The following is a 27,566-nucleotide window of genomic DNA, read 5'->3' on the forward strand; positions in this document are numbered from 1 at the left end:
CCACAGCCAGAGCAATCTTTTTAACCTCATCTTTAAATTCCTTGGGTGCATCACTATCTGCCGAGGCTAGGTTTTGCGCCCAATCGTAAGCGGCTCTTGCAAACAATGATCCTGCTGTAGAAGCCTTAATAGAGGAAGACAAGGCCTGTTTCTACGAAGGGCCTGTTCAATCCTCCTATCCGTGTGTTCCTTGGGCATGCCATCTGCATCCATAGGAAGCACTGAATTGGAGTACAGACTAGTGACAGGGTAATCTACTACTGGAATTTTGAGTTTTTTATTAGCTTCAGGCATTAAAGGAGTAAAGCTTAGAGAAAAGATGATGGTTAGCCTTGGGTTTGGCCGGTTGGTCTCACTCAGCTTTCATGATATTGTAGAATGAGGCTGGGAGTGGTAAACCTGGTTGAGAAACAGAAAACTTAGGCATCAATTTGCCTGTACCTGTCTGAAATTCTGATTCCTGTTCAGCCTCCTCCTTTGGTTTCGCAGAGAGATCTAAAGTTCTTAGGACTTTAGGCAGGAGGCGAGAGTAAAGCTCTTGAGGGAAGAGTCTAGATTGAGTTGCTGGAACCTCAACCTCCTCTTCCGCAGATAATTCTCCTTCCTCTCTCTCTAGGGAGGAAATGGAGGACTCTGACTCATCATCTCTGGTATCTAAAAGAGGGCTACGCTCCCTAATCGGAGACCTGAGTTTCTTCTGTTTAGGTCTAGGAGGAGATCTGGATGGGCTGGAAGAATCTTCTTTCTGGCTGGATCTGGCTCTTTTAGAAGCTCTGCCTCTTTCCTGCTGGAAAGTTGTGCCTAATAATGTTTTCTGAATCATTTCTTTACACTCCCTTCGCATTTCTCCTTTAAACCATTGCAGGATCTCTGACCTATCTGTCTCCTTGGCTTCCAGGCCCAGTCCTGAGATGACAAAGAGACCAATGATCTGGGGATATTCAATTCTCCCAGGGGACTGTCTCTATCTTGAGACCTGCCCGGATTGGCCCTGTCAATCATTTTCCTCAACCTGTGGGGAGGATTGAACAAAAAAACCCAGGCCCAGTTTTCCAGGCCCCTCTCTCCTTTACTTGCTACAAATAAGCCTCCCAGTAAAGGAAAAAAACAGGACCTGTTTAATTCTGGGTCAATTCCGGGGGAAATTTATGCTTATAAGCTATTCCCCCCCTCCCCGGCTGGTACAGAGAAACGAAACCGAAATAGCCAGCATTAGCGGTTTCCCGCCAGAAACCTTCTCACCCCAAACTAACTCCAGGAGGGGGGAGGAGTTCTACTCCTAGGATAATTTATCCCCACCTCCTCATCCTGGCCGCCGGGCTATCTCTATGGGTATCGGGGAGAAGTCCCCCCCCCCCGCATAACATCCCCTGTCCCCTGTATCCCCTGTATACGACCCCTGGCAAGGGTCATTCATCTGTTCTCCTGTCCCAAAGAAAGGTTACTCGGGAGTAAGGAGGCTAACAGAGAGATGCCAGGCCTTACCGCGATTCAGGCGAGCATATAATCTTTCGACACCTCCTTTGTCGTCCGCTCTCGTGGGGGGGGGTCACAGAGCCTCTGGCCCCGTCCTGCTGTGACGATTCAGACTCTACCGCACTCCCTCGACCGATTAGGAGCAGGCTCTCTGCCCCCAGGCAGGTAAGGCCAGCGGGAGTCCTAATGAGGTGCTAAAGAGCCGCTGTGGCTAGGAATTTCCCAGCCCAGCTAAGGTCTCTTAAGAGGTTACGCGCCTCTCTCTCCCTCTCTCCAAGAACGTGGTTGCCGTCTTCCTTCTTCTTTTCTTCTCTTCAGTCCAAACTGTGCTATGCAGCACTGTCCAGGCACGTCCTGCACCAACACAGGGTCAGCTAGAACTGGGAAGCCTACAGGGGATAAGCCCCTCCCTGCCTGGATCAAAGCCCAGAGCTGACCCTGCGAAGGAGGGTGGAGCTTATCCCAAGCGTGAGGACTGTCCCACGTACTGAACCACTGGAGAAAATCCCTTTTGCTTTCTACAATACCGATTGGGGTCGGCACATGCGCACTATATCTCAGAGATGTGATGCACACAGACCACAAAGAAGATCTCTGCTTAGGATTGCACTGTAAACATCTCAGCTTGGACAACAACCTTCTCTGCCAGTGGGTTTGGGTATATCATCTCGTCAACCCCTTTATATTTCTCTTCAACAGCCTACTCTACCTTGAAGAAACTCTTGACAGTCATATCAACACTAATTAGTAACATGCAGGAATATGTACAATTATTTAATGAATCACTTTGCATGGTTTCAGACTACAAACTCACGGACTGTAATGTGTATTTTGTAACCATTTGTATTTTGTTTACATATATTAACGAAAAAGGGAAAACAATAGGTTGGATCCAAAGATGCTGTTATGGCAGCAGAATGGCACTTCTATTAACAGAGGAAGGAGGACAATTTTCACCAATTTCCCCTTCCCACTGCAGATCCCCACTTAGCTCCCACACTGTTCCTCAGGATGCCTTCACAACGGAACCAGAATTCAAGGGAGGGTCAGTAGGATGCAACAAGAGGAAGGAGGCAGCAACATTCTACTCTGCCAGTGTTGCTCCACTAACAATGCTTTAGATCCAATTCAACATAAAAATGAATAAAGTGTCTAAATGTAAAACTCTGAAATGGTTCATAGACCCAATCAGTAAGAAGAAGAGTTGGTTTTTATACCCCACTTTTCACTACCCGAAGGAGTCTTGGAGCGGCTTACAATCACCTTCCCTTCTTCTCCCCACAACAGACACCCTGTGAGGTAAGTGGGGCTGAGAGAGCTCTGAAAGAACTGCGACTGGCCGAAGGTCACCCAGCAGGCTTCATATGGAGGAGTGGGGAATCAAACCTGGTTCTCCAGATTAGAGTCCGCTGCTCTTAACCACTACAACACAAATCCCTCAATAAAATGCTGACTAGTTTAAGAGGATGGTCTATAAGAACAGCATCATGTAACGAACTGGCACCTATAGAAGACATTTCTTCTGGGCAAACCTTGTAATCTGAGTCTATTATGCAAGCATTATGTACACTATGAACTAGCCTAAAGAGAGAAAATGGTAAAAGAATAATCTCTGCAATAACCACGAAAATACTTTATCTTTCCACATTTGCCTATATCCAGTGCAAAATTTATGATTTCCCAAGCTAAATTCACCCAACCATACAGAGACCCAAGAAGGACTACATCAACCTCCTGTCAGTACAGCCTGGTTAGGCCCAACCCACAACAAGAAGGGAAGGGGGCCACAACACAAGGCTGGCAGGTCTCCTTCAGCTTGATGGATCACAAATTATGCAAGTCTGATGTTTGTGTTAGTTCCTAACATGGCCATATGTGATCCTTATTAGTTAACATAAGCTAAATGGATTTGCTTCTCATGCCATGTGCTTAATACTGATGTGACAACCATACAGCACCAGTGCAACTTACCCTGCGCTCATCAACTGATTTTGCTGCAGAAATCATTCCATCTAAACATTTTGAGATGATCGGAATAACTTTGCGCTCAGAATCAGCAAACCCTTTATAACATTCACTGAGTTTGATGGTTCGTCGTTCATCCATTTCTTGAAGATGCTACAACAACAAGGAAGAACACCTGAGCATCCTTTACAGTTTGATATTCTTTATTGGTAGACAGTCTATATACATTGGGCCACATCTCCATCCCTACTTTTTATTTCAGTTTCGGTTCTTGACCCTGTGCAATATTATTAATAAAACATCTGGAAAAGTGCCATGGATAAACTGTATAAGCACTGTGTCTATTACATTGTTCTCTAATTTTTTTAATCCAGCTTTATTACATTGTTGAATGCATGCCAGTGTTTCACTGCATGGTTCTACATTCCTGTAATTCCTGTTTTACTGTCTGTATTATACTGTGTGTTTAGTGCAATGTTTCCTAATTTTATGGGCTGCATCTATTATACCGTTCTTACTGCATTGTTTTTAGTTGTAATCCACCTTGAATCTCAGTAAGAAAAATGGTCTAGAAATGAAGTAAATAAAGTGGTATGACAACTTAACAGCTAACTTTTTCACCATGACAAGCTAGGCTTGGCAGAGGTAAAATTAACTGAAGTTTAAGAGTCAAGAGCAGACATAGGAATGTGATTGTCTTGTGCCCCTCCCCTCTCTGAAGGTATAATGTTACATGTTGCCATCCTAGGTTAAAATGAACACAGGATTGCCCTTAAACATATTCTGTGAGCTGTGTTTTCATTAGAACTCTTTGAGTGAGTTCAACCACACTGATTTTCTACTTAACAGAGCAATCATATGCCATGGCCTCTAATTTCTGAAAGAAAATGTTGAATACATTAAGTTGCCTTATTCTGGATCAGACCACTGGTCCATCATGGTCAGTATTGTTGATTTAGACTGGCAGCAGCTCTCCAGGGTCTCAGGTAGAGGTCTTCCACATCAACTACTACCTGATCCTTAACTGGAAATGCTGGGGATTGAACCTGGCAGATGCTCTACCACTGAGTCATGGCCCGTCCAAAAGGAAAGGAAAAGAAATAGGCCCTTACAAAAACTCAGCCAAAGCAATCCCTTTTTAAAATTAATAAATTTTTGTTAAACAAGATCCAAGACAACTATTGCTAATGGATGGCTTTTCCAAACCATAGTTTCCCCATGGCATCAAAACAGCCCAAAGAAAATTTCAAAAGTAACCAACCCTGTCATCCTGCCCCTATCAAGGTAGACTCCTAATTTTATAAAATTACCCATAAAAATGAATCAGAGGGCTTCCGGTTTATACCCATGGCATCAAAACAGCCCAAAGAAAATTTCAAAAGTAACCAACCCTGTCATCCTGCCCCTATCAAGGTAGACTCCTAATTTTATAAAATTACCCATAAAAATGAATCAGAGGGCTTCCGGTTTATGGCGACACGCAGGTAGACGCATCTCCCGGATGTCCCGGGGATGCAAACTGCACACCAGCGTGTAGGAGGGGGTGCGACGGGTCGCGACCCCCCCGGAGCCTTGGTAAAAGGCTCCTAGCCAGGGGGCTTTTGAGGGGCTACCTCTTCGATGGCGCGATGCCGGAGAATTGAGGCGCTCCTCCGCCCCGAAGGTCCTGCCGCTGAGTGACCGAATGGTACGAGTGCTGCTGACTGGGACAAGCGTTGGAGATCGGGCGAAAAAAACGATGCCGAGCGAGGCCAGTTGGCCAACAACGAACTGTGAGTCAGGTTGAAGCGAGTATGAAGAAATAAAAAGAAAGCTGCCCCCCTTAAGAGCGACGGAAAGTGAGCGGGGGAGGGGCCCCTCCCAAACATATAAACGAAAACATGGAAATAAAGAGGGGGAAGCAGAAAAATAAGCGGCTAAATCTGTTTTAAGAGACTTACCAGAGCGCAGATGTATGGGCGAATATCAGAGACTTTAGCAACTTTAAGAAAAGTAAATAATCCAAAAAGATGGCGGGGAAGAAACCAGATAAAGACAAACTGTTGAAAGTGAAATTAGTGGGCAGTCCTTGAACGGAAGAGACCACTGAGCTTTCTAAACTTTTGGCAGATTCCTTGCGCCCTCTGCTGGAGGAGATGACTAATATCAAGCAACAATTGTCAACAATTGGTCAGAGTTTGGCTTCACAGCAGCTACAATTGACTAAACCTTTAAATGCAATGGAGCAAATGGCAGAGAAGATGAAGGAAATGGATGCCAATACTACAAAAGTCAAGAAATACCGTATTTTTCGGACTATAAGACGCACCTGACCATAAGACGCACCTAGTTTTTAGAGGAGGAAAACAGGGAAAAAAATATTCTGAACCCTGGGGCTGTCATTCCAGTTCCTGAACACTCCTGGCCCTGACTTTGAATACCAAGAGAAAGACAGAGAAAAGGAGAGGAAGGGAAAAGTTGAGTAAAAAGCTCCTTTACTGCTGAGAAGAAGAAAAAAAGATTGGTGCAAACAATCAAACGGTAAGGCGAGACTTTCTTGGAGGGGAGGGGAGGGGAGGGGAGGGGGGACGCTTGCAATACTCTTTGAAAGGGCCAGGGAGGGAGCCTGCTGGGAGGGCAGGTGATTTGGTTGCTGCATAGATCAGTTTGTATTCGGTCCATAAGACGCACACACTTCTTCCCCCACTTTTTTTTGAAGCAAAAGTGCGTCTTATAGTCCGAAAAATACGGTAGGTGCAAAAGCTGGAAATGAAACAAGCTACGGAAGAGTCACAACTTTTGCAGCTGCAAATGGAGAAAGCAAATTTGGTCCTTCGGTTCCAAGGGGTCCCGGAAAACAAAGGAGAGAATCTGAAGCAACTGCTGAGTTCCTGAGAACACAGCTGGGGGGACCAGCGGAGGACAAGAAAGAAGAAGAAGAAAGCAAATCAGATGGCGAGTTAGGCTCGGTGTCTTCTGACGAGGACTCTCTCTCTGAAAAGGGGGAGGCAGCCCCCAAAAGTCCATATAAATTGAGGATAAGAAAAGATAAGAGAAAATAAAGGCTGAAGGACTCTGAATTGTACCTGAAAATTTAGACGTAACTTTGGGATGCTCTGATGGTTTCATTTAACAGATAAATAGATGGTTAAAAGGTAAATAACTTAGCTTAACTGACAAGGTTCAATGTATTACTAGCATTTTAGAATAATATTGAAATAAGCTGATGTATTGATCTCCTATTGAAGGACTCTGAATTGTACCTGAAAATTTAGAAATAACTCTGGGATGTTCTGAGGGTTTCATTTAACAGATAAATAGATGGTTAAAAGGTAAATAACTTAGCTTAACTGACAAGGTTCAATGTATTACTAGCATTTTAGAATAATATTGAAATAAGCTGATGTATTGATCTCCTACTCTTGGGGTTTTAGTCATTAGTGGGTTTCTTTTCTTTCTCCTTAGGGGTAGTTTCCCTTCCCTTATTTTCAGTTGTAGTTTGTAGTATTGTAAAAAACCAATTAAAAACTCCCCATGAATCAGACAGTGAGATTTAATCACACTGGGGCAATAGAGGAGATAGGAACTTGCATTTGAAAACCAAACCTCCACAAACGAAACCTGGATGCATTCAGCAAAGCTGTTAGCAGCTACACAACTCCAAACTCAGCCACAGGAGACATATGAACGCCGTTCTACAGGTCAATCCCAGACTCCTAGTCCCTTCATCCAGGTTATATTTGATGCCTGCACCAGCCTCCGTCTCAAGGAGAATGAGAATCTCGAGACAGAGTGAGGAAACTACTGTCTTAACATCCAGTAGTTTCTGTTTTACATTAATCACTGTGCTGCCCTCCAAGTTGTTTTTAAACAACTGAAGTGCTTCTGCTCAAAGGAGAAAGGAAGAATATGAAAGATCCATTTGGCAAGTACACAGTCTTCATGCATTTAAAGGAACTGGACTGTAACCTGTAGTCTTGTATTCAAGAGCCAGCACACACACACCCGAACAACACAATTCTGAAAGCCCATTTCTGCTTTCCTAAGTGCAATGTAAGAACTGTCATTAGAAAAGGGTAAGAATGACTTCCTTAACAGGAACAAAATGGTAACACCATTTGTTTCCTCAAACATTTCAAGAAAACGGTGAAAATGGAAGCTGTATGGTTTTAACAATAAATCATGCGGGGCAGACTTGTTCTTCAGATATTCAATACAAATGTTCCACAAAACCTGTATTAATTTCTATTTTTACTACAAGAAAAATTGTGGTTGTAAATGTTTTATATTGCTCTAAATACCCATTATCAATGGGGATTCATTTTTCTAGTAGTATGGAAAGCACAGTTACAGCTGCTGCTTCTGAAGTTATCCTGGAAAAATATTTTATTGAAAAATTTATTCAGATTTCTGAAGTATCAAGAAATTCAAACAATGGATTTTTCATTTTTGAAAATATGTCCCTGCAAGTATTAGAGAACATGACAAGGATGTGTTTTGTTTACACCGCTCTCTTGACAAAGATGATGATCAACAGAAAACAATCTTGGTGGCATTATTGGCACTAAACTATCAAGAAACTCAGGCCTTTCTTTAGTACTCTGCTATTATGGTATTTGGACAATACTTTGTGTCAGAGAAACACCCAGGTTGCTAGCAATCTAGTACCAATGCCTCTGTCCCACAGGAATAGCATGGGGGGCATACTTTGGGCTGCAGCAGGAGGTGATGAAGTTCCATTCCATGTACAGAAATCCCTTTGGTCAGAGTTTTTCCATGAGATTGAAGCAAGGTGCACAGCTTTCAGAATTCTTGTTAGAAAAATAAATCTGCTGAACCAAAGGGAATAGTTGTCATGGTGTACTTATTTGTCCAACTGAAGACAGACCATCTCATTTCCGGGTTTAAAAACCTGAGGTACACCTTGAAGCTGTCTCCAAACTCCTTTTTTATTTAGAGAGAAAATACAAGGTTTACCTTGTAAATCTGAGGAATGACAATATAGAAATGCTTGTGCTGTTCACCATTGTAATTTTGCAGCTGGGCAGCATATTCATTTTTGTTTTCATCAGCCATGTGTGTACGCAGGTTTAACTGCTGCTTGGCCTGACAAGAGACACACAGATAATAAAAGTTTTATCAGTATTTTTAATATGATATTACTTAGTAACATGCTCACCACAAGCAAAAATGTTGTTTTTGTTAGCATTTACAATGTTTTAGTATTTTAAAGGTATCCTTTCCTTAGATTTCGCAGGGTCATGGAATATTTTACCATTTATGAACATTCATAAACATTTTTTACATCCTCCACAACATTATCTTATAACTATTTAGAGGAAAAAGTAAAGCTTCTAGCTTTTTAGCTGGGCATTCTAACACACATTCTAAGGAAACAGATCTCATAACTATTTGTGGCTCTTTTACCTTTCTTAATTTAGGCCTAAAAAGCATTGTTTGAAACTACTATTCAGTTATCTAGCATAAAAGCAGATGTGCCAGTAAGAGACACTGCCTGATTAAGGGAGCACAGCTCCACTGATGTGTCTTGTGCCATGCTCACCAACAAAATGAACAGGCATGGCATGTACTCCTGAAAAGTATATAAGAAAAAATACTGTTATGTATACTCTGTCATTAAAAGTATTTTACTAAAATTTCCTTTCACCCATAGTTACTCTGGCAATGATATTTAGTAAACAGTAAATTCAAGTTGGTCAAAATACTGATTCAGTGTGCCTTTTTAAAATATAACATCATTCCACCAGAATGATGGTATTCAGAAATGATATCGCTTACTTTCTCAACATCCGCTTTAGTCGCATTGGTATCATTGTCCAGTCTCTCGTAGCACTGCTGAGCCTTCTCTGCTTCTTTGCACTCCCTCTCAAATTTCTTTTTGCTCTACAAAGTAATGAAGCTTTATTAGAGTTACAGATCAATACAGTACAATTTTACTTTTAAAATACATATTTACAGCTCAGAGTGTAGCATTTCATGCTACCCCAGAGTGCCTGGAGTACCTACTAATGGATGCTTGGCCAGAAAGCTGCAAAACCCTTTAAGTACTTGGCACCTGCCTTGTGTGACTTTGACTTCTCTTTCCTCACCATTCCACCAAGCCCTTAGGACAGTATTTTCAGGATGCCTATGATGCTTCCCAGAGGTTAAGTAGCAGCCCATGCCTTTAGGGTTTTCAGTGGCTTTGGTGGCACAATCTTCAAACACATTTAGAGATATTGGATCAACTATGGCACAACTATGGCTCAAATTGCATTGCATGTTGACTCATTAATTTAGTACAATTTGAGGCTAAATTTCAAAAATATAACTGAAGGGTAGATTTGATAACATTTAAAATAAATTAAGTAGGCTTTATCTCATTAAAACAGATTATTAATTACAATTTTTATATGGGGCTAAAGATAAATACTTCAATTTTCATTTCTTTGAGCAATTCAGAAGTCACTGGCAAAACTCTCACAAGTTTTAAAAGATCTGGACTGCACCACATACTCAGTTCTTCCATTCTATTAAGATGTTGCTCTGGGCAACCACAACAGAGCCATGGGGCTGTGAGATATGTCCAATAAATTCTAATACAGCTGAATTCTAGTTAGTAAATCCTTCAAGTCAGTATTCCTGTAGATAATGGCCTGCTTATTTAGAAATTAGCACCATAATGACCTACGTAAACATAGTAATTTATCTTGTCTATTTAACAATGAAACCAGTGTGATGGCTCAGTGATAGCAAGGTTAACACACAATTCCTTTCTTTGGCAACAATTGCCTACCAAGATGTATAATCCTAAAGTTGATAGGAAAGAAAGGCAGAAAGGAACACTCACATTATCCATCTGCTTCCAACACATATCGAGATACTGTTGAGCTTTTCGACCTTCTTGAAGGTGCTGCAAGATTTTGAACATGAATTATTAAAATAATTTTGAGAAGGTACCGATACATGCATATACTTCCTCAAACTGCAGCACTTATTCTAAGACTGAGTGGTGAAAATGAACAGAAAGTAATATTAGGAGTGTACACAAATTATTTTTTTTAATCCAACCTTATTAATGCTTAGAGAAAATGTACCATTACACTAAAACAAGTTCATCCAGCAGAAGAGATCAGTCTAAAATTTGTTGCCCGCTATAACAAAGAAACAAATTATTACGTACATTCTACTGGCATGAACAGTTTAGCAACATAACAGTACTAACGGGAAAAAATTACCATTTTCCTTTCAGTCTTGAGTTCCTGGGAATATCTCAGCAGTTCTCCATATACCCTATATCCCAGTTCTTCTGCTACTACTTCTCGCTGTCCTGCGTAGTCATTTAATTCATTAAGGATATTATAAAAGGCTACACATGAGGTAAACCTGATAAAACACAGAGGAAAAGGAAAAAAGGCACAGCTTTTGTTTCATAAAGGGATTAAGGAAACAGATCAGCATGGTATAGATGTCTTAAGCAAACGTTAGTTCAACTGCTCAAATAGATAAACAATGAAGGCGCCCAATGCACACTTCTCTTCACACATAGTTTACATAGAAACAGATTTCAAGAGGTAGAAAAGAATAAAGAATACTACCTGAAAGGCCCTGCAGTATAGTGGTACATCCTAAGATGCAAAATGGACTGAGCTTAGAAATTGACTTAAATTCCTAGGTTTGGGAAGCTGAACTTGTTGCAGAGATGATTTGCTTGGTCTTGAGGGTTGAACATGCCAATCATACCACTCACATGCATCCCGATGGATGATCTACTGAACAAGTTTGCTACCAGCTCTGGAGACAGCTGCCTGTTTGCCTGCTCACCTCTTGGGATGGAGGGAAAGGTGCCACACTATTTATTGCTGGCACTAAAAAGGGGGGAGTAGGAGGGGGAGGAAGGAAAAAAAAATAAGGGTAGAGAGTATATGTGAAAGGGGAGAAACAAACAAACAGAGTCACTGTATTAAAAATAGACCTCTCTCATAAACCTGTGTGGAAACGTGTGCCCTCTCTAAAGTTGTTGTCTTGAATTCCATTGACAGATCTGGCAAGTCCTATTATCCATAATGCTTGGAGGATGTTAGAGTAACATGGAGGCACTCACAGTTATCTGCCATGAGAAATGAAAGTGAACATATAAAGAAACTGAATTTCATTCAGTGTTTCAGTGTTGGGCTAGATGATCCACAGGGTCCCTGGTAAGCCTATGACTTATCTTCTTTTTAATATGGGCTTCCTTTTTTAAAAGAACAGTAAAGGCATGACTTAAATCATCCCCAGCCTGGACATCAAGGGAAAAAACATATACTCCTTATGCTGTGCTCACATTGCCAACAATGGAATAACCTTCGGTTCTCTAAATCTGTCTTAAAGCAGCCATGCAACCCAAGTCAGTGTACTGATATAAGGATGTTTTCAGTGGGAAAAGGGTCTATGTTCCCCCTCATAGTATGCTGAAATGCTACTGATTAAATGAAATACAGGACAGAGAGAAAGTTAGTCCTTAAACACTTAAGAAGAAGGGGAGAGCCATACCACACAGCAAGCCTACTATCTATGGCAACCTGTAGTTCCTCTAAAGCACTTTACTGCCTCAGAGAGGAATAGGTACAGGAACTCTTCTGTACCATGTAGTGTTTTCCATTGCAAAGTGTTTTCCCACTTGAGGACAAAGGAATAACCCAAATTACATGAGCACAATGGTCTGTCTAGATTTTCAGAAGAAAGCAGCATATTTTTTAAAGATTTAATCTCTTTTCAATCTTTTGCAGAAAGCATCTTTCAATCTCAAACCTGCATATTCTATAGGAGAGCCATGTTTGCTGGGTTTTTTGGCTGCAAAAGAGTGGCTGTGCGAAACCAATATAAGCTCACTGACTTTAATGTACTTAGAAGGGTATAACTCTGCTTAGGACTACACTGTAAGAGACCTAAGGTACCTTCAGGACTAAGGGCTGTACGCTATGAACTGAACAAAGACGATACATTCTGCCTCTCCCAACTTCTCCAAAAAGCTGAGGCTGAGAGTTGTAGGACCTCTTCTCCGAAAAGCTGAGGCTGAGAGTTGTAGGACCTCATGGTCAAAATGCTGTTATGCATGGAGGGCTGCAACCAAGAGGGAAAAGTGGCTAGCGCCTTATTCTTCCATTGCTGGAGTTTTCAAGAGGCTCAGCTGATGCAGGGTTCCCCCTCTTCATTGTAGCCCCTCATGGTATTTCGTACATGAGCCTCCTGTGACTCACATCATCAACTTTTTGGACATCTTGGGGGACTGCTGGGGGAAGGAGATGGCAGGAAAGATTCAGCTATGAGAAAAATACAGAACACTTTGACAGTGTCAAAGATGCAAAGAACATGAAATTGAGCCAACTTCAGAGGACGGCGGAAGACAGGAAGGCCTGGCGGGAGCTGGTCCATGGGGTCGCGAAGAGTCGGACTCGACTGTGCGACTGAACAACAACAACAACAGCCCTAATATCTTTATGGTGGCATATGCTTTCATTGGCCAGAACCCATTTCACAGAATGCATTGTTACCCTTAGACGCGTGTCAGAACAACTCTGTTAGGGATGGATCCAGAAGAGCTCTTCTGCTGGAGTACCACCAGCTGTTCTGCTGGCAGACTCCCCCCTCTCACTGCAAATCCCCAGCAACAGAATCGTAGGGGGATCAATAGGTGCAACAAAAGGGAGGAAGCAAGGAGGCCCCATCTTGCAAGCCACGACCTGCTCATGAAACTATTTCCAACAACCCTTAAAGAGCCACAAAGCTCTCTGATGTTTAAAGTTTTATAAAAAACATGCTTTATTTGTTTTTGTTAACTTGAAGCCCGGATTCTAATAGAATTCACCACACATTTAAATCTCTCAGATCAATGAGGCATACATATGTAAACCTGTGTTTAGTGTTGGGGCCTCTTCCAAAGTACCTGCACAGGATAAATTGACTAGAACAATTGTCTGGTTTTGTCCAGCACTTTTTACAAAAACAATTAACATTCATTTTACCTGGGCTCTTCATCTTTGGATGAACGTTTAAGACAGTACTTCTTCACCAGATTTCTGTTAAGGGAAGAAAAAAATTACATCAGTTATAAAAGCACCTTTTAACGAGGTTTCAAAATATTTGTTGAAGGATCAGAATTCATCCCTGGAGAACAGGGAGGCTGGCATTTGCCCAGAATGCTCATATCTTTGTGCAGTGGATTTACATACTTTAGCAATTACTCAAAGAATGACCATGTTGATTGTTTATGTCAATAGGAATATGCCTTGATTCATCACAAGACTACAGTGCTGGTTTTCTTAACAGCAATAAATTTATCAGAAGCAAATATGCCTAGAAGTCTGTGCCAAAACTTTCCAATACCAAAAAAGCAACAATCCTTTTATTCACTGTTGCTTGGGAAAACCTGCAGTTCTTTTTCCTGTGTACAATTTAAGGAGTTGTTCTACAGAAAATTAAGCATCTCTATAAAGTGTCAGGGTGCACTAAGTGCCTTAATATCTACCAAAGAGTTCCCCTGCTAAATTAGCTGAACAATGCCGTTCATATTAATAAATGTAAACATTGTGCCTGAATCCTCAGACTTTCAAATGCAGTGGGCAGAAGGAGGGGAAATGTGTTAGACTTCTGAGACAGTTGGAACAAAGCCAACCAATTGTGTTAATCTCTTGCTCCTCAAGATAACAATAGCTAAAAACAAAGGCAGAAGCAAAAAAACCCCGTGTTTTTCCTATCTGCAACATGAACAAATTGCACTACAATTAATAATTACAGCAACCTCTTTAGCTGTCTGTTTTGGAAGGAGTAAAAAAGATACTTTGTTTCAGGCAGAAAGAACAGCGTATTCTCCAAATGATGCTGAAGAATAGCAGCAATGGAGTGACTGGCTTAATGCTTTTAAGAGTTCAGCAACAATTCCAAGGATTCCAGTGGCCTCAAGTTCCTTCACTGACCACAAATATTCCCACAAAGGAATAATGTATACATTTCATGTAATTCAACAGAAAACTTACGTTGTTTCCCAAGAGATAAATTAAGGAAATGGAACTACAAACTTCAGTAGAATCTTCTCTGTTGGCTACTAGTCCTAATGTTGATTTGGATCTTAAAGTCAAATGCACACTCTTGTTACACTTCTTGGGCATTATAAAATTTGTATTGTATTTCAGTTAACACCACAGTGTTCATCTGTGAGGCCTTAAAATGGGTGCAGTCCAAAAATAAAATATTTTACCAGCTTCTCAGATCTAGAACAGGGTGATGACAATACAAAGCTTTCCTCACAAAGAAAACATAATGTAGCTTCAATCCTAGACTTTGAGGTGCACTCACTCAGTGGCCTAACCAAACTTTTTACTAGAAAGTGGAGCTATTCTACCTTCAATTGACCACGGAAAGAGGCTTGATTTAGACCAAACAGCTTTTATATGTTTAGTAAATCCCATCCAAGAGACCATGGGGAAAAGCTGATCACTTTTTAGTCTGTTTTGGTCTTCAACCCATTGCCTTGAGAAAAACATGTGGATGTCCTCTGAACAACTGGTATGTTAAAACTCAATGATAACAGCTTTATTTAGGACCCACTAAAAAAAAAAAAAGTGTGTGACATGAGCAGTGACCAGGGTTCCCTCTAAGCTGAGTTAGTGTGAGCTAGCTCACAGTTTCTTAGTCTCTGGCTCACACATTTTTGTCTTAGCTCAGGAAGGAGGGCTCCAGAGCAAACTAATTTATGCAGCAGCCAAATCCCTCGCTCACAACTTTAATGCCAGTCGCTCACAAAGTAGAATTCTTGCTCACAAGACTCCACAGCTTAGAAGGAACATTGACAGTGACGTGGAAGATTTACTTCCTGTCTGCCTAAAAGGAAAGGAATATATTCTATGCAAATAAGTGTATCTCACAGGGAATTCAGTTAAGCACGGTAAGTATAAGAAAACATATTTTTGCCAAGATGTTGCATTAAAACCTACAATTCATGAACTGCATTCTGCTGAATAGATACAAAATATCTAGAACAACAAGGATAACAGAAATAGATTTTGTAAAGAAGGGCTAAGGTAAGCAAGCAAAGGTTTTTCCAGCTGATAACAACAGAATGACGCACCATGGAAAGCAAAATCCAAACAAAGAAAGTAAAGTTGAAGCTAATTCTGAAGTAGAATTTTGCAGATTTCATTTCTGGATGAAAATGTGGCATCACCATTTCCCCAGAGATTTCTGTTCTTTTAAGGTGCTTTGTGAAACTGCTCTTCTTTCTCAGATCCAGCAGCAGGGGGCCTATTCAGAAACACAGTTACCTAGCTTGTCCCCCTGCTACCCAATATTATTAAGGCATTCTAACATAAATGCACCCCAGGGTATATCTCAATATGACTTGCAAACATAACAGGGGGTGGGGTGGGGGGGTGGATATCAGGAAAAAAAAAAAATGCCAAACATAGTGCACTGGAAAAACACAAGTGGATATGTAATTTAATGGTTGCATTTGGGGGAGAGGGATTAATTTTAAATTGGAATTTTCGTCTATTTGATAAACACAAACAAATTCAGGGATTGTGGAACAATAAGCCTTTGTAAGAGCAGGCTAGTCTGAACATTCAACAAGAGCGGTGAGGCAGGTACTCTCCACTGGTAGTTAACCTCCTATTGTTTGTTGTTTGTTCCTTTGTTTTAGTTTGAAGAAAAGGCTAGGCAAACAAAGTGTCCTATCTTCTACAAATGAGGAAGACAGACTATTTACTTGTAAGAAATAAAATTAAACAGGGTCAAACTAACCTAACATGCCTAACAAAATATTGATAAGGATAAAGACAAATGTGGAAATAAGTCTACATAACGGTCTCTTACTGGTCAAAAACCAAAATATTCTCATTGCTGTCTTTTCCATGCCCCAAAGGCTTAAATTGCCACGGTCGCAAAGAGTCAGACTTGGCTGTGCGACTGAACAACAAAGTGATATGAGTGGTTGCATGAAATGGAATGCCCTCCCCTTCTTAAACTTTATGGAGGCCAGACTCAGATGTTCCAGCAATACAGAAAAGGGAAGCTACGGTACCCAAATAGGAAGGACTGTACAATTGGCAGCTGATTTGACTTGCAAAAACAAATTTGTTATTTTTAGAAGCAGAAAGCTAGATTCTAGCTTCCTTAAACATAAGAGTTCTAATTAGAACTGCAAGCTAATCAGCTTAATCAGTTGATAAATCATCTAAGGTTTCCATGAGGGAACTGTAATCAGTAGATCTGAACAGTAAGGGCATCTTTGTTTATTTTTGAGGCTATTTTAGTTCTAGTGTGTTAGTTTCCAGGAACACCATACTATATAATATGAAAAAATTAAATGGCTTTTCCAAACAATAAGTAATACAAGAAAGGGGACCCACGAAAATCGCGGGGGGGAGGAGCGGGGGAGCTCTACACAGAGCAGGGGAGGAGGAAGAAGCAGGTAAGCTTCCCCCCCATCCCGTTGGTTCCCCCGTCTCCTCCACCACCCTCCTCAACCCCCCGGCTCGCCCCCCCCAGTCTCTCTCTCTCCCCCCGTCTCTCTATCTCTATCTCTATCTCTTTCCCCCTTCAAAGCATGGCCCGCACGCCTACCATCCGCCGGGCCTCGCCGGGCTGTCTCCCCCCCCCCCCCTCTCTCTCTTCCCTTGTTCTCTCTCTTCCCCCCCACCTCCCTAAGTGCTGACAATTACGCTCTGCCCGATTTCTTATGTGGAGCTCACACGGAAATAGCTGCTTTTAAATCAAAGCTGGTGGGGAGAAGGAGCAGCGTCAGAGACGAAGGTGTCCGTGTGCGGGGCCGCTGGCAGGAAAGGCGCAGGGGACGCTCTGTGAGTTTCGGGGGGATTTAAACATCCCCCCATTTTTTTTTCAACATTTAGGATTTTTGTGCACACGTGGGGACTGCCCCACGTGTGCACAAACCTCTCCCTCCCCCCCAGGTGCCCCTGAAGTGCAGATTTAGATATCCGCACAGACGGGGCCACTTCACTATTAGATATATAGATTTCTGGTTAGCACTAGTTTCAGTATGCCAAACAAGCATCTTCACTAAGGGTGGTGCTGGGCAGGATTTCATGATCTCTAGCTGCATACTATATATCTAACAGCAAAGTCTGATCCCCATCTGTGGATATCTAAATCTGCGGATTGGGGCCACACTGATGTTTAACAGATTTTTCTGCAAACTTGTGGAACACCCTGGGTTTGCAGGAAAAAATTTTTAAAAATTTGCAGGGCTTAAATTCCTCCCACATTAAAAAGGCACTGTCTGCGCATGCACAGGCAATGCACTTACCTGGGAACTGCTCCAAGTGTGCAAGAAAATCTCTCTGCCCCCCAAGTGCCCCCAATGTGCGGATTTAGATATCCACACAGAGGGGGTAAGTTGGCTATTAGGTATATAGATGATTCATTAATGACCCTAGTTCCAGCCTATTTCTATTTTGTTTGATTTGTGAACTAGTGTTTACCATTCATGTATGTTATTATTTGTATACCGGGAGAGGGGCACAGATATATGTGATATATGAGAGGAAATAATCTTTCTTATCATGCCTCTCCTACAAATACTTTTCAGCCAAGATAGATCATATATAAAGCTCCACTTCTAAAAAGTATCAGAAAGAAAGGATGCCAAATACATTACAGTACAATATACCAATAATCAAAAATAAAAAAGCAAAAACATCTTGCTGCTTCAGCCTCATACCTACACCTTCCTGTACATTACCTATCTTTAATCTACACATCCATTCACACTCTTAATCAAGTCAAAATGTTTTAAAATCTATCTCATCGTTATTCAGATACAGCGCTGTAACCAAGCAACTGTACAAGAGCCTTTTGAAGAGATTTTCTGCTGTAGTACAGATAAGAAAGGAAAGCTACTTAACAGGAAAGCTCAAAAGCACACGCATTCTGACATCTGGGATGGGCAGTAAGGCAGGATCATAATTGCAGATTAGCATGTGGATGGATCATAATTGCAGATTAGCATGTGGATGGCTTCCCTAGCTTCCCACATCTTTGTAATATGGCAATATCTGGCTAAGTTCCTAAAAAAGACTGAATATAAGATGGAAAGTCTTTACACACATTCCAATAAAATTCTAGAAAGACCACAACGAAGACGAGATAAAAAGTACTAACAAGTTGACCCAATCTGCATTTGGGTGTAAGTGGATTTATGGTTCTGAGATGGGATTTGTGGTCTTTTAAATTTAAACACTCAGCAAACATTGGAAGATAAGATAGCTAGATAATACTATCCTGTAGTGGCTGCTTGTAAATAGAAAGCACATTGGAGCCAAAGGTCCACAGGGTTCTGACATATACTATGCTGTCATTTCCTTTAACTCTCCATTTTGTTGGTCTTTTTCTTTACTCCCTCCCTCTTGGTTTTGTGACAGCTAGTACCCACCAATTACACAGGGCCCAGAAAACATCATTTCAGTCATTTAAAGACTAAGAGAGGCAGCACAGCAAGAGAAGTGGCAGCAGAAGATGTGTCTAGCCAAAATTAAACGTTTAGACAGGTACTAAGAGGCACAACATAACTCAGAGATACTGATTCATGCAAGTGCCAAATGCGCTTAAGCTACTATTCAAAGGATTTCAGCTCAACCAAGGGGATCTTGGCAGCATGTTCCCTTGTCCTTGGTACATTCCTCCATACCAAAGAAGATTTCAGTGACTGCTGTCTCTAACATCTGAACTTTTCTGCCTCAGATTACTTCCAGTGCTCAAACTCTGGGTTATATAACTAGGACCACCTTTAGCATGCCTTCTCCCTACCCCAAGACTTGCTCTCCTTTCTTTAGTTGCAAGTTTTCCAATGTCATGTGAACACTCTTCACCACACCTCCATGAAATCAGGTAGCTTCCATCTAAGCTCATCTGGACTCTCCTCCCCATTCCCAAGTCTGGGAAAATCAAATCTTTTGCATGCCATTCTTCTTCTTCTATAATGGGGATCAGTAGCTACCCCAAGGGTGGGTTTCTGCTGGTTATCACTCCCATGTGCTACTCCTACAGAATCTTCCCATTCCTGACAGATGCTACCTGCCTGTACTCGTTTCCTCCCCACTTCACTGGACCCTTAGTTGGACTTGTTTGTTGGAACGAAAGGGAAAAGATCCAGAATGATCACCTCTCTCAGTGGCCCCAAACCCTCCTCCCTGGGGTAGCTCTGACATTCCCTTTGGACTGTTGACTGATTTGCTGAGCCTGTGGGCACTTTTGGAATTTTGAGGACACTGAGTGGACACCACCCCCAAAGTCTACCATGGTCTCTGGGCTAAATCACTAAATACTATGAGGCGCCTGTGGTGAAAACAGCTGTTTATGGGTGCTCCCTGCAGAAAGAAAAGTGACACCTCCTGCAGTCTTCCAAAGCATCTACTACTCCAAAAAGATGGAGGAAAGCCAGAATTAGCTATCTGATTTGGGTAGATGGGAGTGGGCATCAGAAAATAGACCATGTTGGGGGTCACTGGACTAAAAGTTTGGGATGCTCTTCCACCAAGAGATCAAATCTTTGGTCTGGAATCAAACTGTGATAGGAAACTATAGGCTGCTGCTTTCTACTCTGCTTTTGCACACACTCTCCTCAATTCTCTCTCTTGAGTTTACATATTGCACAAATGTGTGGGCATCTGGAATATTTACAGTGTGAGTCCAGATTTCAACACTGGTGTTAAAACTTGCTGGGTATTAAAAATACCTTAATCAGCAGTTTCTTTTAGGATACAAAGCAAGAGATGGCAGAAGAAAGGTTTCTTTCCTATACTTGCTATTTTGGTGTGAAATAAACAGCAGAATTGGAAGTAAGCCTATTCATGCAAACACATGTCTAACATACGTATGTATAGACAACAAGAAACAGTGGGGTAAATTTTATTATGTCCTCAGTTCCCCACATATCAGCAAATTCAGACTGGGGGGGGGGGGTTTGTAAGACATTTTGTTACAAGATTTAGAGTTCTGGCTTCTCACAATGCTGCATGAGCATAGTATATCTGCAAAATGAAAACTGCAGGAAACAGTAATCTGCATCACTTTCATCCTGCTAGCAACTCAGGCTACAAAGCACCAGAGAATAATATTAATTGGCTTTAAAAACCCTTTCATTTCAAATCAATAAGATTTATCACTTCAGATTCTAATTTTCCTAGAATGCTACAAAATTACTTTCTTGCAGAAGAAACCACCACTTTAATTTTTAAACTCCAACATGACTGGATGAACAACACACAACAACCAAATATATATGCAATTAAATTGGCAAGTCAGCACCAGTCCTTGTGCCTTTGCTCAGATAGAACCACTTTGGCTAAAAAAAAAAAAAAGAGTACATACTACTTTCAACACAACAGACGCAACTCTCTTGAAGAAATAAGAGGCTACAGTAGAGGACTCTGGAGTAATCTCTGATTTCCTGATGGGAGGGGTACCTGAAAGCTAAGCAGCAGCACACACAGGATTTCTAGACTGCTACTGCCACCCTGCAAATACTTCAAGTTATTTAGCAGAGGAAACAGATTTAGGGTTGCCAAGTCCGACTTACCTTGCCGGCGGGGGACTTTGAGGTGGCTACCGGCGCCGCATGCACGTCACAGGGAAGTGACGTCATGACGCCGGGCACGCTGGGGGCAGGGCCATGACCATACAAGGGAAAACCATAGAGTTTTCCCTGCCCAATTCCCCGGCGTCTGGGAACGGGCCTCTGGGGCGGGGGGATTTCCACCCCCCGGGGGGACTTGGCAGCCCTAAACAGATTCCATCAGTTTAGTAAAGCAGGCACCCTCCTCCAAGCTGAAGAAGCAGGATATCAGTAGCTTAAAACAGGGGTGTCAAACATGCAGCCCAAGGGCCAGATCAGGCTGTCTTCTGCTTCTTCTTCTGGTTCTGCTGCTGCTGCATCATCGTAGGTTTGCAGCTTACAGATACACACCTGAACAGCATACTCAAGATTGCAACAGCACAGCCATTCGATGCAATAATTCAGAGCAAGGGGTGTCAGTTATCATACGCTGTTAAATAAAGAAAATATTGCAAGAGTGCTGATGTTTTAAGCATGTTTGTATTTTAAGTAAAAAAAAACCCTTTGTGTTTCTTTCCTTTATAACGTTTATAACTCTGCTACCTGGCATTACATTTTATGACACACATGGCCCGGCCCAACAAGGTCTCATTTGTGTCAGATCCGGCCCTCATAACAAATCAGTTCGACACCCCTGGCTTAAAAAGTATATCTCATTGTCAATGGAGATTTCTGAAGATGTTAGAGGAAAGACAGGTTGCTTACCTGTAACTGGTGATCTTCGAGTGGTCATCTGTGCATTCACACCCTTGGCCCTCCTTCCCCTCTGCTCTCGGCCCTTCATCTTGTTTCTTTGGAGGCTGTTGGGCGGCGGTCAGAAGGAACTGGCGGGATCTGCGTGCCCCTCCTTGGTCATGCGCAGTGGAGCCGGCGCGTGACCTGGGAGAGGCGCGAAAATCCCTTTTGCTAGCTACCGGTACCGAGAAGGTGAGCAGAGGGGAAGGAGGGCGGGTGGTGTGAATGCACAGATGACCACTCGAAGATCACCAGTTACAGGTAAGCAACCTGTCTATCTTCTTCGTGGTCTCTGTGCATCACACCCTTGGGAGAATAGCAAGCAATAACTCTTACCTGGAGGAGGGGCCGAGGCCCTACACCTGCGCCGTCTGCAAGATAGACCGACCCAACGCCACACGACGAGTAGACCGGACATCAAGGGCATAATGCTTCACGAAGGTGAGCGGAGTAGCCCAAGTCGCAGCGTTGCAGATGTCCTCCAATGGCATCCCTCTCAGGAAAGCTGTGGAAGCCGCCACCGCCCTTGTAGAGTGGGCGCGAAGTTGACCTGGAAGAGGTCTCTTAGCCAAAGCGTAACATAGCTTGATTACTTCCACAATCCACCTGGACAGCGTCTGGGAAGAGATCTTCTTCCCTAGGGAGGGCATACTGTGAGCAACAAACAAGGCTGGAGACTGACGAAAAGACTTGGTCCTGCCCAAATAGAACAGCAACGCCCTCTTAACATCCAGAGAGTGCAATTTCCGCTCCTCTTCATTGGCAGGAGACGGGAAAAATGACGGCAAAACTATATCTGAACGTAGATGAAACTCCGAAACGACTTTCGGTAAGAAGGAGATGTCCAAAGACAACGACACCCCATGAGGGGAAAAAATCAAGTATGGTGGATCACACCTTAAAGCGGACAACTCACTGACTCGACGAGCAGAAGTAATGGCCACCAGAAACGCAGTCTTGAGCGATAACAACTTTAGAGAGCAAGTGGCCAGTGGTTCGAAGGGTTTTCCCATCAAAAACCGCAAAACTAAAGCCAAATCCCAGGCCGGAGTCGGAGAACGACGGGGAGGGTACAGGCGAATAAGACCTTTACAAAACTGTTTCGTCTGAGGATGCGAGAAAACTGAAAACCCATCAATAGATGGATGAAAAGCTGACACCGCAGCTAAATACACCTTAACTGAAGAAAAACTGAGTCCCAAGTCCATTCTGGACAAAATAAACGCAAAAATAGACCTCAAATCCACTGGCGGAGGAGGTAAATTGGAAGAACTCAAGTACTGTAGGAATAAATCCCACTTCTTTGCGTAAGACGTCCTAGTAGACAGTTTACGACAATTCAACAGGACCTCATTGATACGGTCATCCATCACTGAAAGCGTATTTCCCATAGAGTCAACTTGAGACTCAGAGGATCGTAGTGAAGGACCTGGCCTTCCTGAGCTTGGAGGAGATCCAACTCCTGCGGGAAGTGTACGAAGGATCCCTTGGCTAACCGCAGCAGTGTCGGAAACCACACCTGCCGAGGCCACCAGGGGGCTACCAGGAGACAATGGGGCTTGTCCTGTTGTATTTTCACAAGCACCCTGTGGAGCAGCGGAATCGGAGGAAATAGGTATAGAAAGTCGTGAGCCCACGACATCAACAGACCGTCCCCCATTGACAGAGGGTCCAACCCCGCTCTGGAGCAAAACCTGGGACACTTCTTGTTCAATCGAGTTGCAAAAACATCGATGTGGGGATGTCCCAGATGTTGAAAAAGAGGAAGGAGATACTTTGAGTTCAACTCCCATTCGTCTTAAAAAGTATATCTCATTGTCAATGGAGATTTCTGAAGATGTTAGAGGAACAGTAAGTAATTTTTCAAAGAGAGTGGAATCCACAACCCTATAAGATATAGCTTTAAAATCCTAAAGAATCAGGAAACAAATGTTTACTGTTGATCTGATTCCACCTGGATATCAAATAGAACCTAAACTGGGCATCTCAGAGAACCTTTTCAGAAGCAACTAAGAATATGTCTACATATTGATAAATTTGTACTTTCGATTTCATATTGTCTATTTTTGTCACATTAACCAAGTTGAGATTAAAAGACTCTAATTTGTACATTTTAATATAAAGAAAAACATAAAATTTAAGGCCTGAAGCAAAGCTCTAAGAGTGTACAGAACTCCATTCACAAAAGCCCTCCTGATTTAAACACTACAGACTCTTTCCCAGACAGTACTTAGAATATGTAGCATTTCAAGCAGCTTTCACCTTTCACACCCAGAGGTTTCCACTTTATGAAGATCACAAATTTGACTTAAAGAGTTATAATAATAGTTTTCTCCAACACTACAATTATCTACTGCCACCCAAAACATGCACTAAAGTCTCTGTTTCAAAAAAAAGAGGATGTTATTTGTTTACAGTATACAGCAAGACTCAGATGTAATTTTAAGGTCAGGCTTGAGCACCAACAAGTAACACCTTGCAAGAGGACAGAAAATTCAGAAGTAAATATTTACTCTGCCAAACCTCACTTGACCAACCTTTAAATGAAAATTGCATTGTTAAGTGAGATAATGATCACTGGAGGGCAAGATACAGCAGTCAACAAAAATGGGAACTGGGCATTTATCTCACCCCTTTAAAGGACCTTTAAAGCTACTAACCATTATGATCCCAATACAAAGACATCTTTACCACAATGTATTGCATCCTACTAGCTTTACCTCTGGTGCAACAGGAAGGGGAGCGGCATTCTTGCCCTCCTCCCCTCCTTACTGGAACCAATGTTCCATGCGGCTTTTTGTCCAGAGTCACATGATTTACCTATGTAGCCTTTGCAGTTGTTACAAGCAGCCCCACCACAATTATCAGAAAAGATAGTAGGATCCAACCCAATACCAAGAAAAAGAAAAGAAAGTTTTAGAAACATACAAAAACACACAGAGAAGAAGAATACAGCAACAGAGAAATAGAAGAAGTCGAAACAAAGTTCCACATCATTTTGGAAGGGGAGGAGGCAATAGAAAGTTTCAGGGACAGCCATACATTTACTGTCACATCCAGATTGATGCTGAAAACAAGTGAAGCAACTATGAGAGATAATTTGGTATTTAAAAAAAATCACACACACACTCACAATCTAGCCAATACTTTAAGTCCTATTTACTTGAGTGGAACAGATTTAAGAACTTGCTTAATTCTTCAATTGAAACCAATAGGACACCAACATGCTTAAATTGACTAGGCTGTTCAGCACAAAACAAGAACATTCTATTTCCATTAAAAGCTTTTGCAGGTAACAATGCAGTGGCAGAGTTTTCAGCATGAAATCTCCTTAGAATTGTAAGTGTTCATCTGCACAGTTGCTAGAAGGAGAAACTGCCACATCTACACTGGGGTAATCAACATCTTATGTTTTCAATTTCAATTGAAGGCAAACAGACAAGGAAAAAGAAGAGACCATGTGTCGACCATTTGGATCCTATTTAGGATTCAGACTAGTAGAAAGAATTCAGATAAGTTTGCCAAGTTTCTAAATATAGTAATTTAGGTAACTACATCTTCACTTGACTGTGCGTAAACTAAAAATTATGTAATCAAACAAATAACAAAGCTTCCAAATCCAAGTAACTCCCTCTAGGGGTCCTGGTATATCATGTTACAGGACATTTGAGCTTTACTGGGAATGGAAATCCAACTCTTCACTTCCTTTGCAAAAAGTTAAGCAAATTCAGAAATCTTTCTTTGTATTGTTGTCACCCTGCAATTGTCAAACACATGCGCTAGATAGCTTAACATAAGTTTACATCTAACACAGGAATGCTAATGTTGAAGAAAACACTCATTTCTAATGAGAACAAAGGAAGTTAACCTTTAGAACAGTGAACTGTAGATGAAGAGGAAGCAGACAGAACAAACTGCTTTCCCTTTTAAATCAGCACATCAAAAACAACTGCTAATAATTTGATGCATAATATTAATACCTTGGATTAAAGTTGGTAATCACACGAAAACCCCCCCCCCCACATGCATAAAGCTAGAAAGCACATAGTATCTCCCTTATATATAAAAGCTGAATGGTGGTGGCACTTCTCTAGAACATTCCACACGCTCCGGAATTGGTTGGCGCCCTGGTGTGTCACTCAGAATCTGTCCCTATCCACTGGCTGCATTGCTTGAGTCTCGCCTCCAACATTTTAAACAGTTTGCTGTTCCCCTCCCCCCCATAGCCACTCAGAACACAGAGGTTATTTGCATATGCAGCCTCATTGGCCTTTGCCTCGGAACACAGAGGTCGTTTGTATATATGACTTGATTGGCTTTTGCCTCTAACATTCTAAACAGTTTGCTGTTCTGAGGTAAAATGTGTCCAATCTCCAGGTGCGGGCTGGAGATCACTCAGAATTACAACTGCTTTCCACATGGCAGAGATCAGTTCCCCCGGAGAAAATGGTGGGCTCTGTATCCTTATATGCTGCTGAGGTAGCCCCCATATGACAGCCAATGTGACGTAGCAGTCAGGGCTTCAGAGCACAGGAGAGGCTGCAGGTGTGTGGGGGGAAATAAAGGTAGGTTGATGATTGGCTGGGAAGGAGATAGAGTTGCCAACTCCAGGTGGGAAATTCCTGGATATGTGAGGGATGGAGCCTGGAAAGGGTGAGGTTTCAGGAGGCGTGGGACCTCGGACAGGTACAAAGCCATAGACTCCACCCTCCAAACCAACCATTCCCTTCTGGGGAACCATCGTTGCCAATCTCCAGGTGAGGGCTGGAGATCACTCAACATTACAACTGTTCTTTAGGTAACAGAGATCAGTTCCTCTGGAGAAAAGGGTGGACTCAGTGTCATTATACCCTGCTGAGGTCGCCACAGCAAATTGACACTGAATGTCCAAGGCTGAGGTCCAAAGCCCAGAGTATCTTTCTAGATCTCGTTGTATTTATTTCCACAACGGGCCTTTTTCCTAGTCATCTATATACTATTAGTGATGTGTGGCCTCCCATCTGCAGATATCTAAATCCACGGACTGGGGCCACGTGGATGCTAGACGGAACTTTCTTCAAACTTGGGGGATTTGCATTGCCTGCGCCCGCACAGAACAATGCAGCTAGGGTAGCCACTCCAGCTCTGCATCAATGCCAGCAGCTGCTCCAGGCCCAGTGGTGCTGGACGCCAGCAACCACTGCAGGCCTGGGCATGGAGGAGGACACAAGCAGCCGCTGCAGCCCCAGGTGCATCAGAGAAGGACACTGGCTGCTGCTTTAGGTCTGGAGTGGCAGCTGGCATCCTTCTCTGCTGCAGCTGGGGCTGCAGAGGACACTGGCCAGCTGCTGTGGGCCTGAGCACAGCAGTGAACAACAATGGCAGCCACTGTGAGCCAAGTGGTTGGTGGTGGGGACTGAAGCCTCACCAGCCTCAGCGATTTGGGGGGGGGGGTATGGGATTCCTTCTCTGTGCACTTGTTTTATATTCGAACAGTATTTTCAGCCAAATCTGAGGATACTTCAATCCGGTGACTGGGGCTGTGAATGGGTGAGACCAGAGGTGGCCAAGCTGGCTTGGGAGCCACATGCGGCTCTTTCACACACATTGTGCAGCTCCCGGCAGGGCGGCTGGGAAAGTGAAGGGGAGGCATGCCCCCCCCCCCGATTGGTCTTCCCTTCCCCAGCCAGTGTTCCCCTCCCTGGGTAGGCTTGAGGTAGGGGGGAGCAGAGAGAGAAAGCAACTTTAACTTTAAATGCATTCTCAAAGCCCCCTTCCCCCACCGGCCAGCTTGGAGAAGGCATTTGTCTCTTCATGTTAA

General features: G+C 42.6%; 1 protein-coding gene across 3 annotated transcripts in view; it reads right to left on the minus strand.

Annotated features, from left to right (window-relative positions):
* The window catches only part of FNBP1L (formin binding protein 1-like), a 98,687-nt gene that overhangs the window by 29,978 nt on the left and 41,143 nt on the right, over positions 1 to 27,566 (minus strand). For all 3 annotated transcript variants that reach the window (XM_015413361.1, XM_015413362.1, XM_015413360.1), the window contains exons 3-8: positions 13,428 to 13,481; positions 10,659 to 10,806; positions 10,271 to 10,333; positions 9,220 to 9,324; positions 8,398 to 8,526; positions 3,448 to 3,594 (exon numbers count right to left, since the gene is read on the minus strand). In XM_015413361.1, coding sequence (XP_015268847.1) covers positions 3,448 to 3,594; positions 8,398 to 8,526; positions 9,220 to 9,324; positions 10,271 to 10,333; positions 10,659 to 10,806; positions 13,428 to 13,481 — 646 coding nt within the window. The remainder of the gene's footprint in view (positions 1 to 3,447; positions 3,595 to 8,397; positions 8,527 to 9,219; positions 9,325 to 10,270; positions 10,334 to 10,658; positions 10,807 to 13,427; positions 13,482 to 27,566) is intronic.

This window comes from Gekko japonicus, unplaced genomic scaffold (genome assembly GCF_001447785.1).
Source record: "Gekko japonicus isolate JY-2015 unplaced genomic scaffold, Gekko_japonicus_V1.1 scaffold70, whole genome shotgun sequence".
Classification (NCBI taxonomy): Eukaryota; Metazoa; Chordata; class Lepidosauria; order Squamata; family Gekkonidae; genus Gekko; species Gekko japonicus.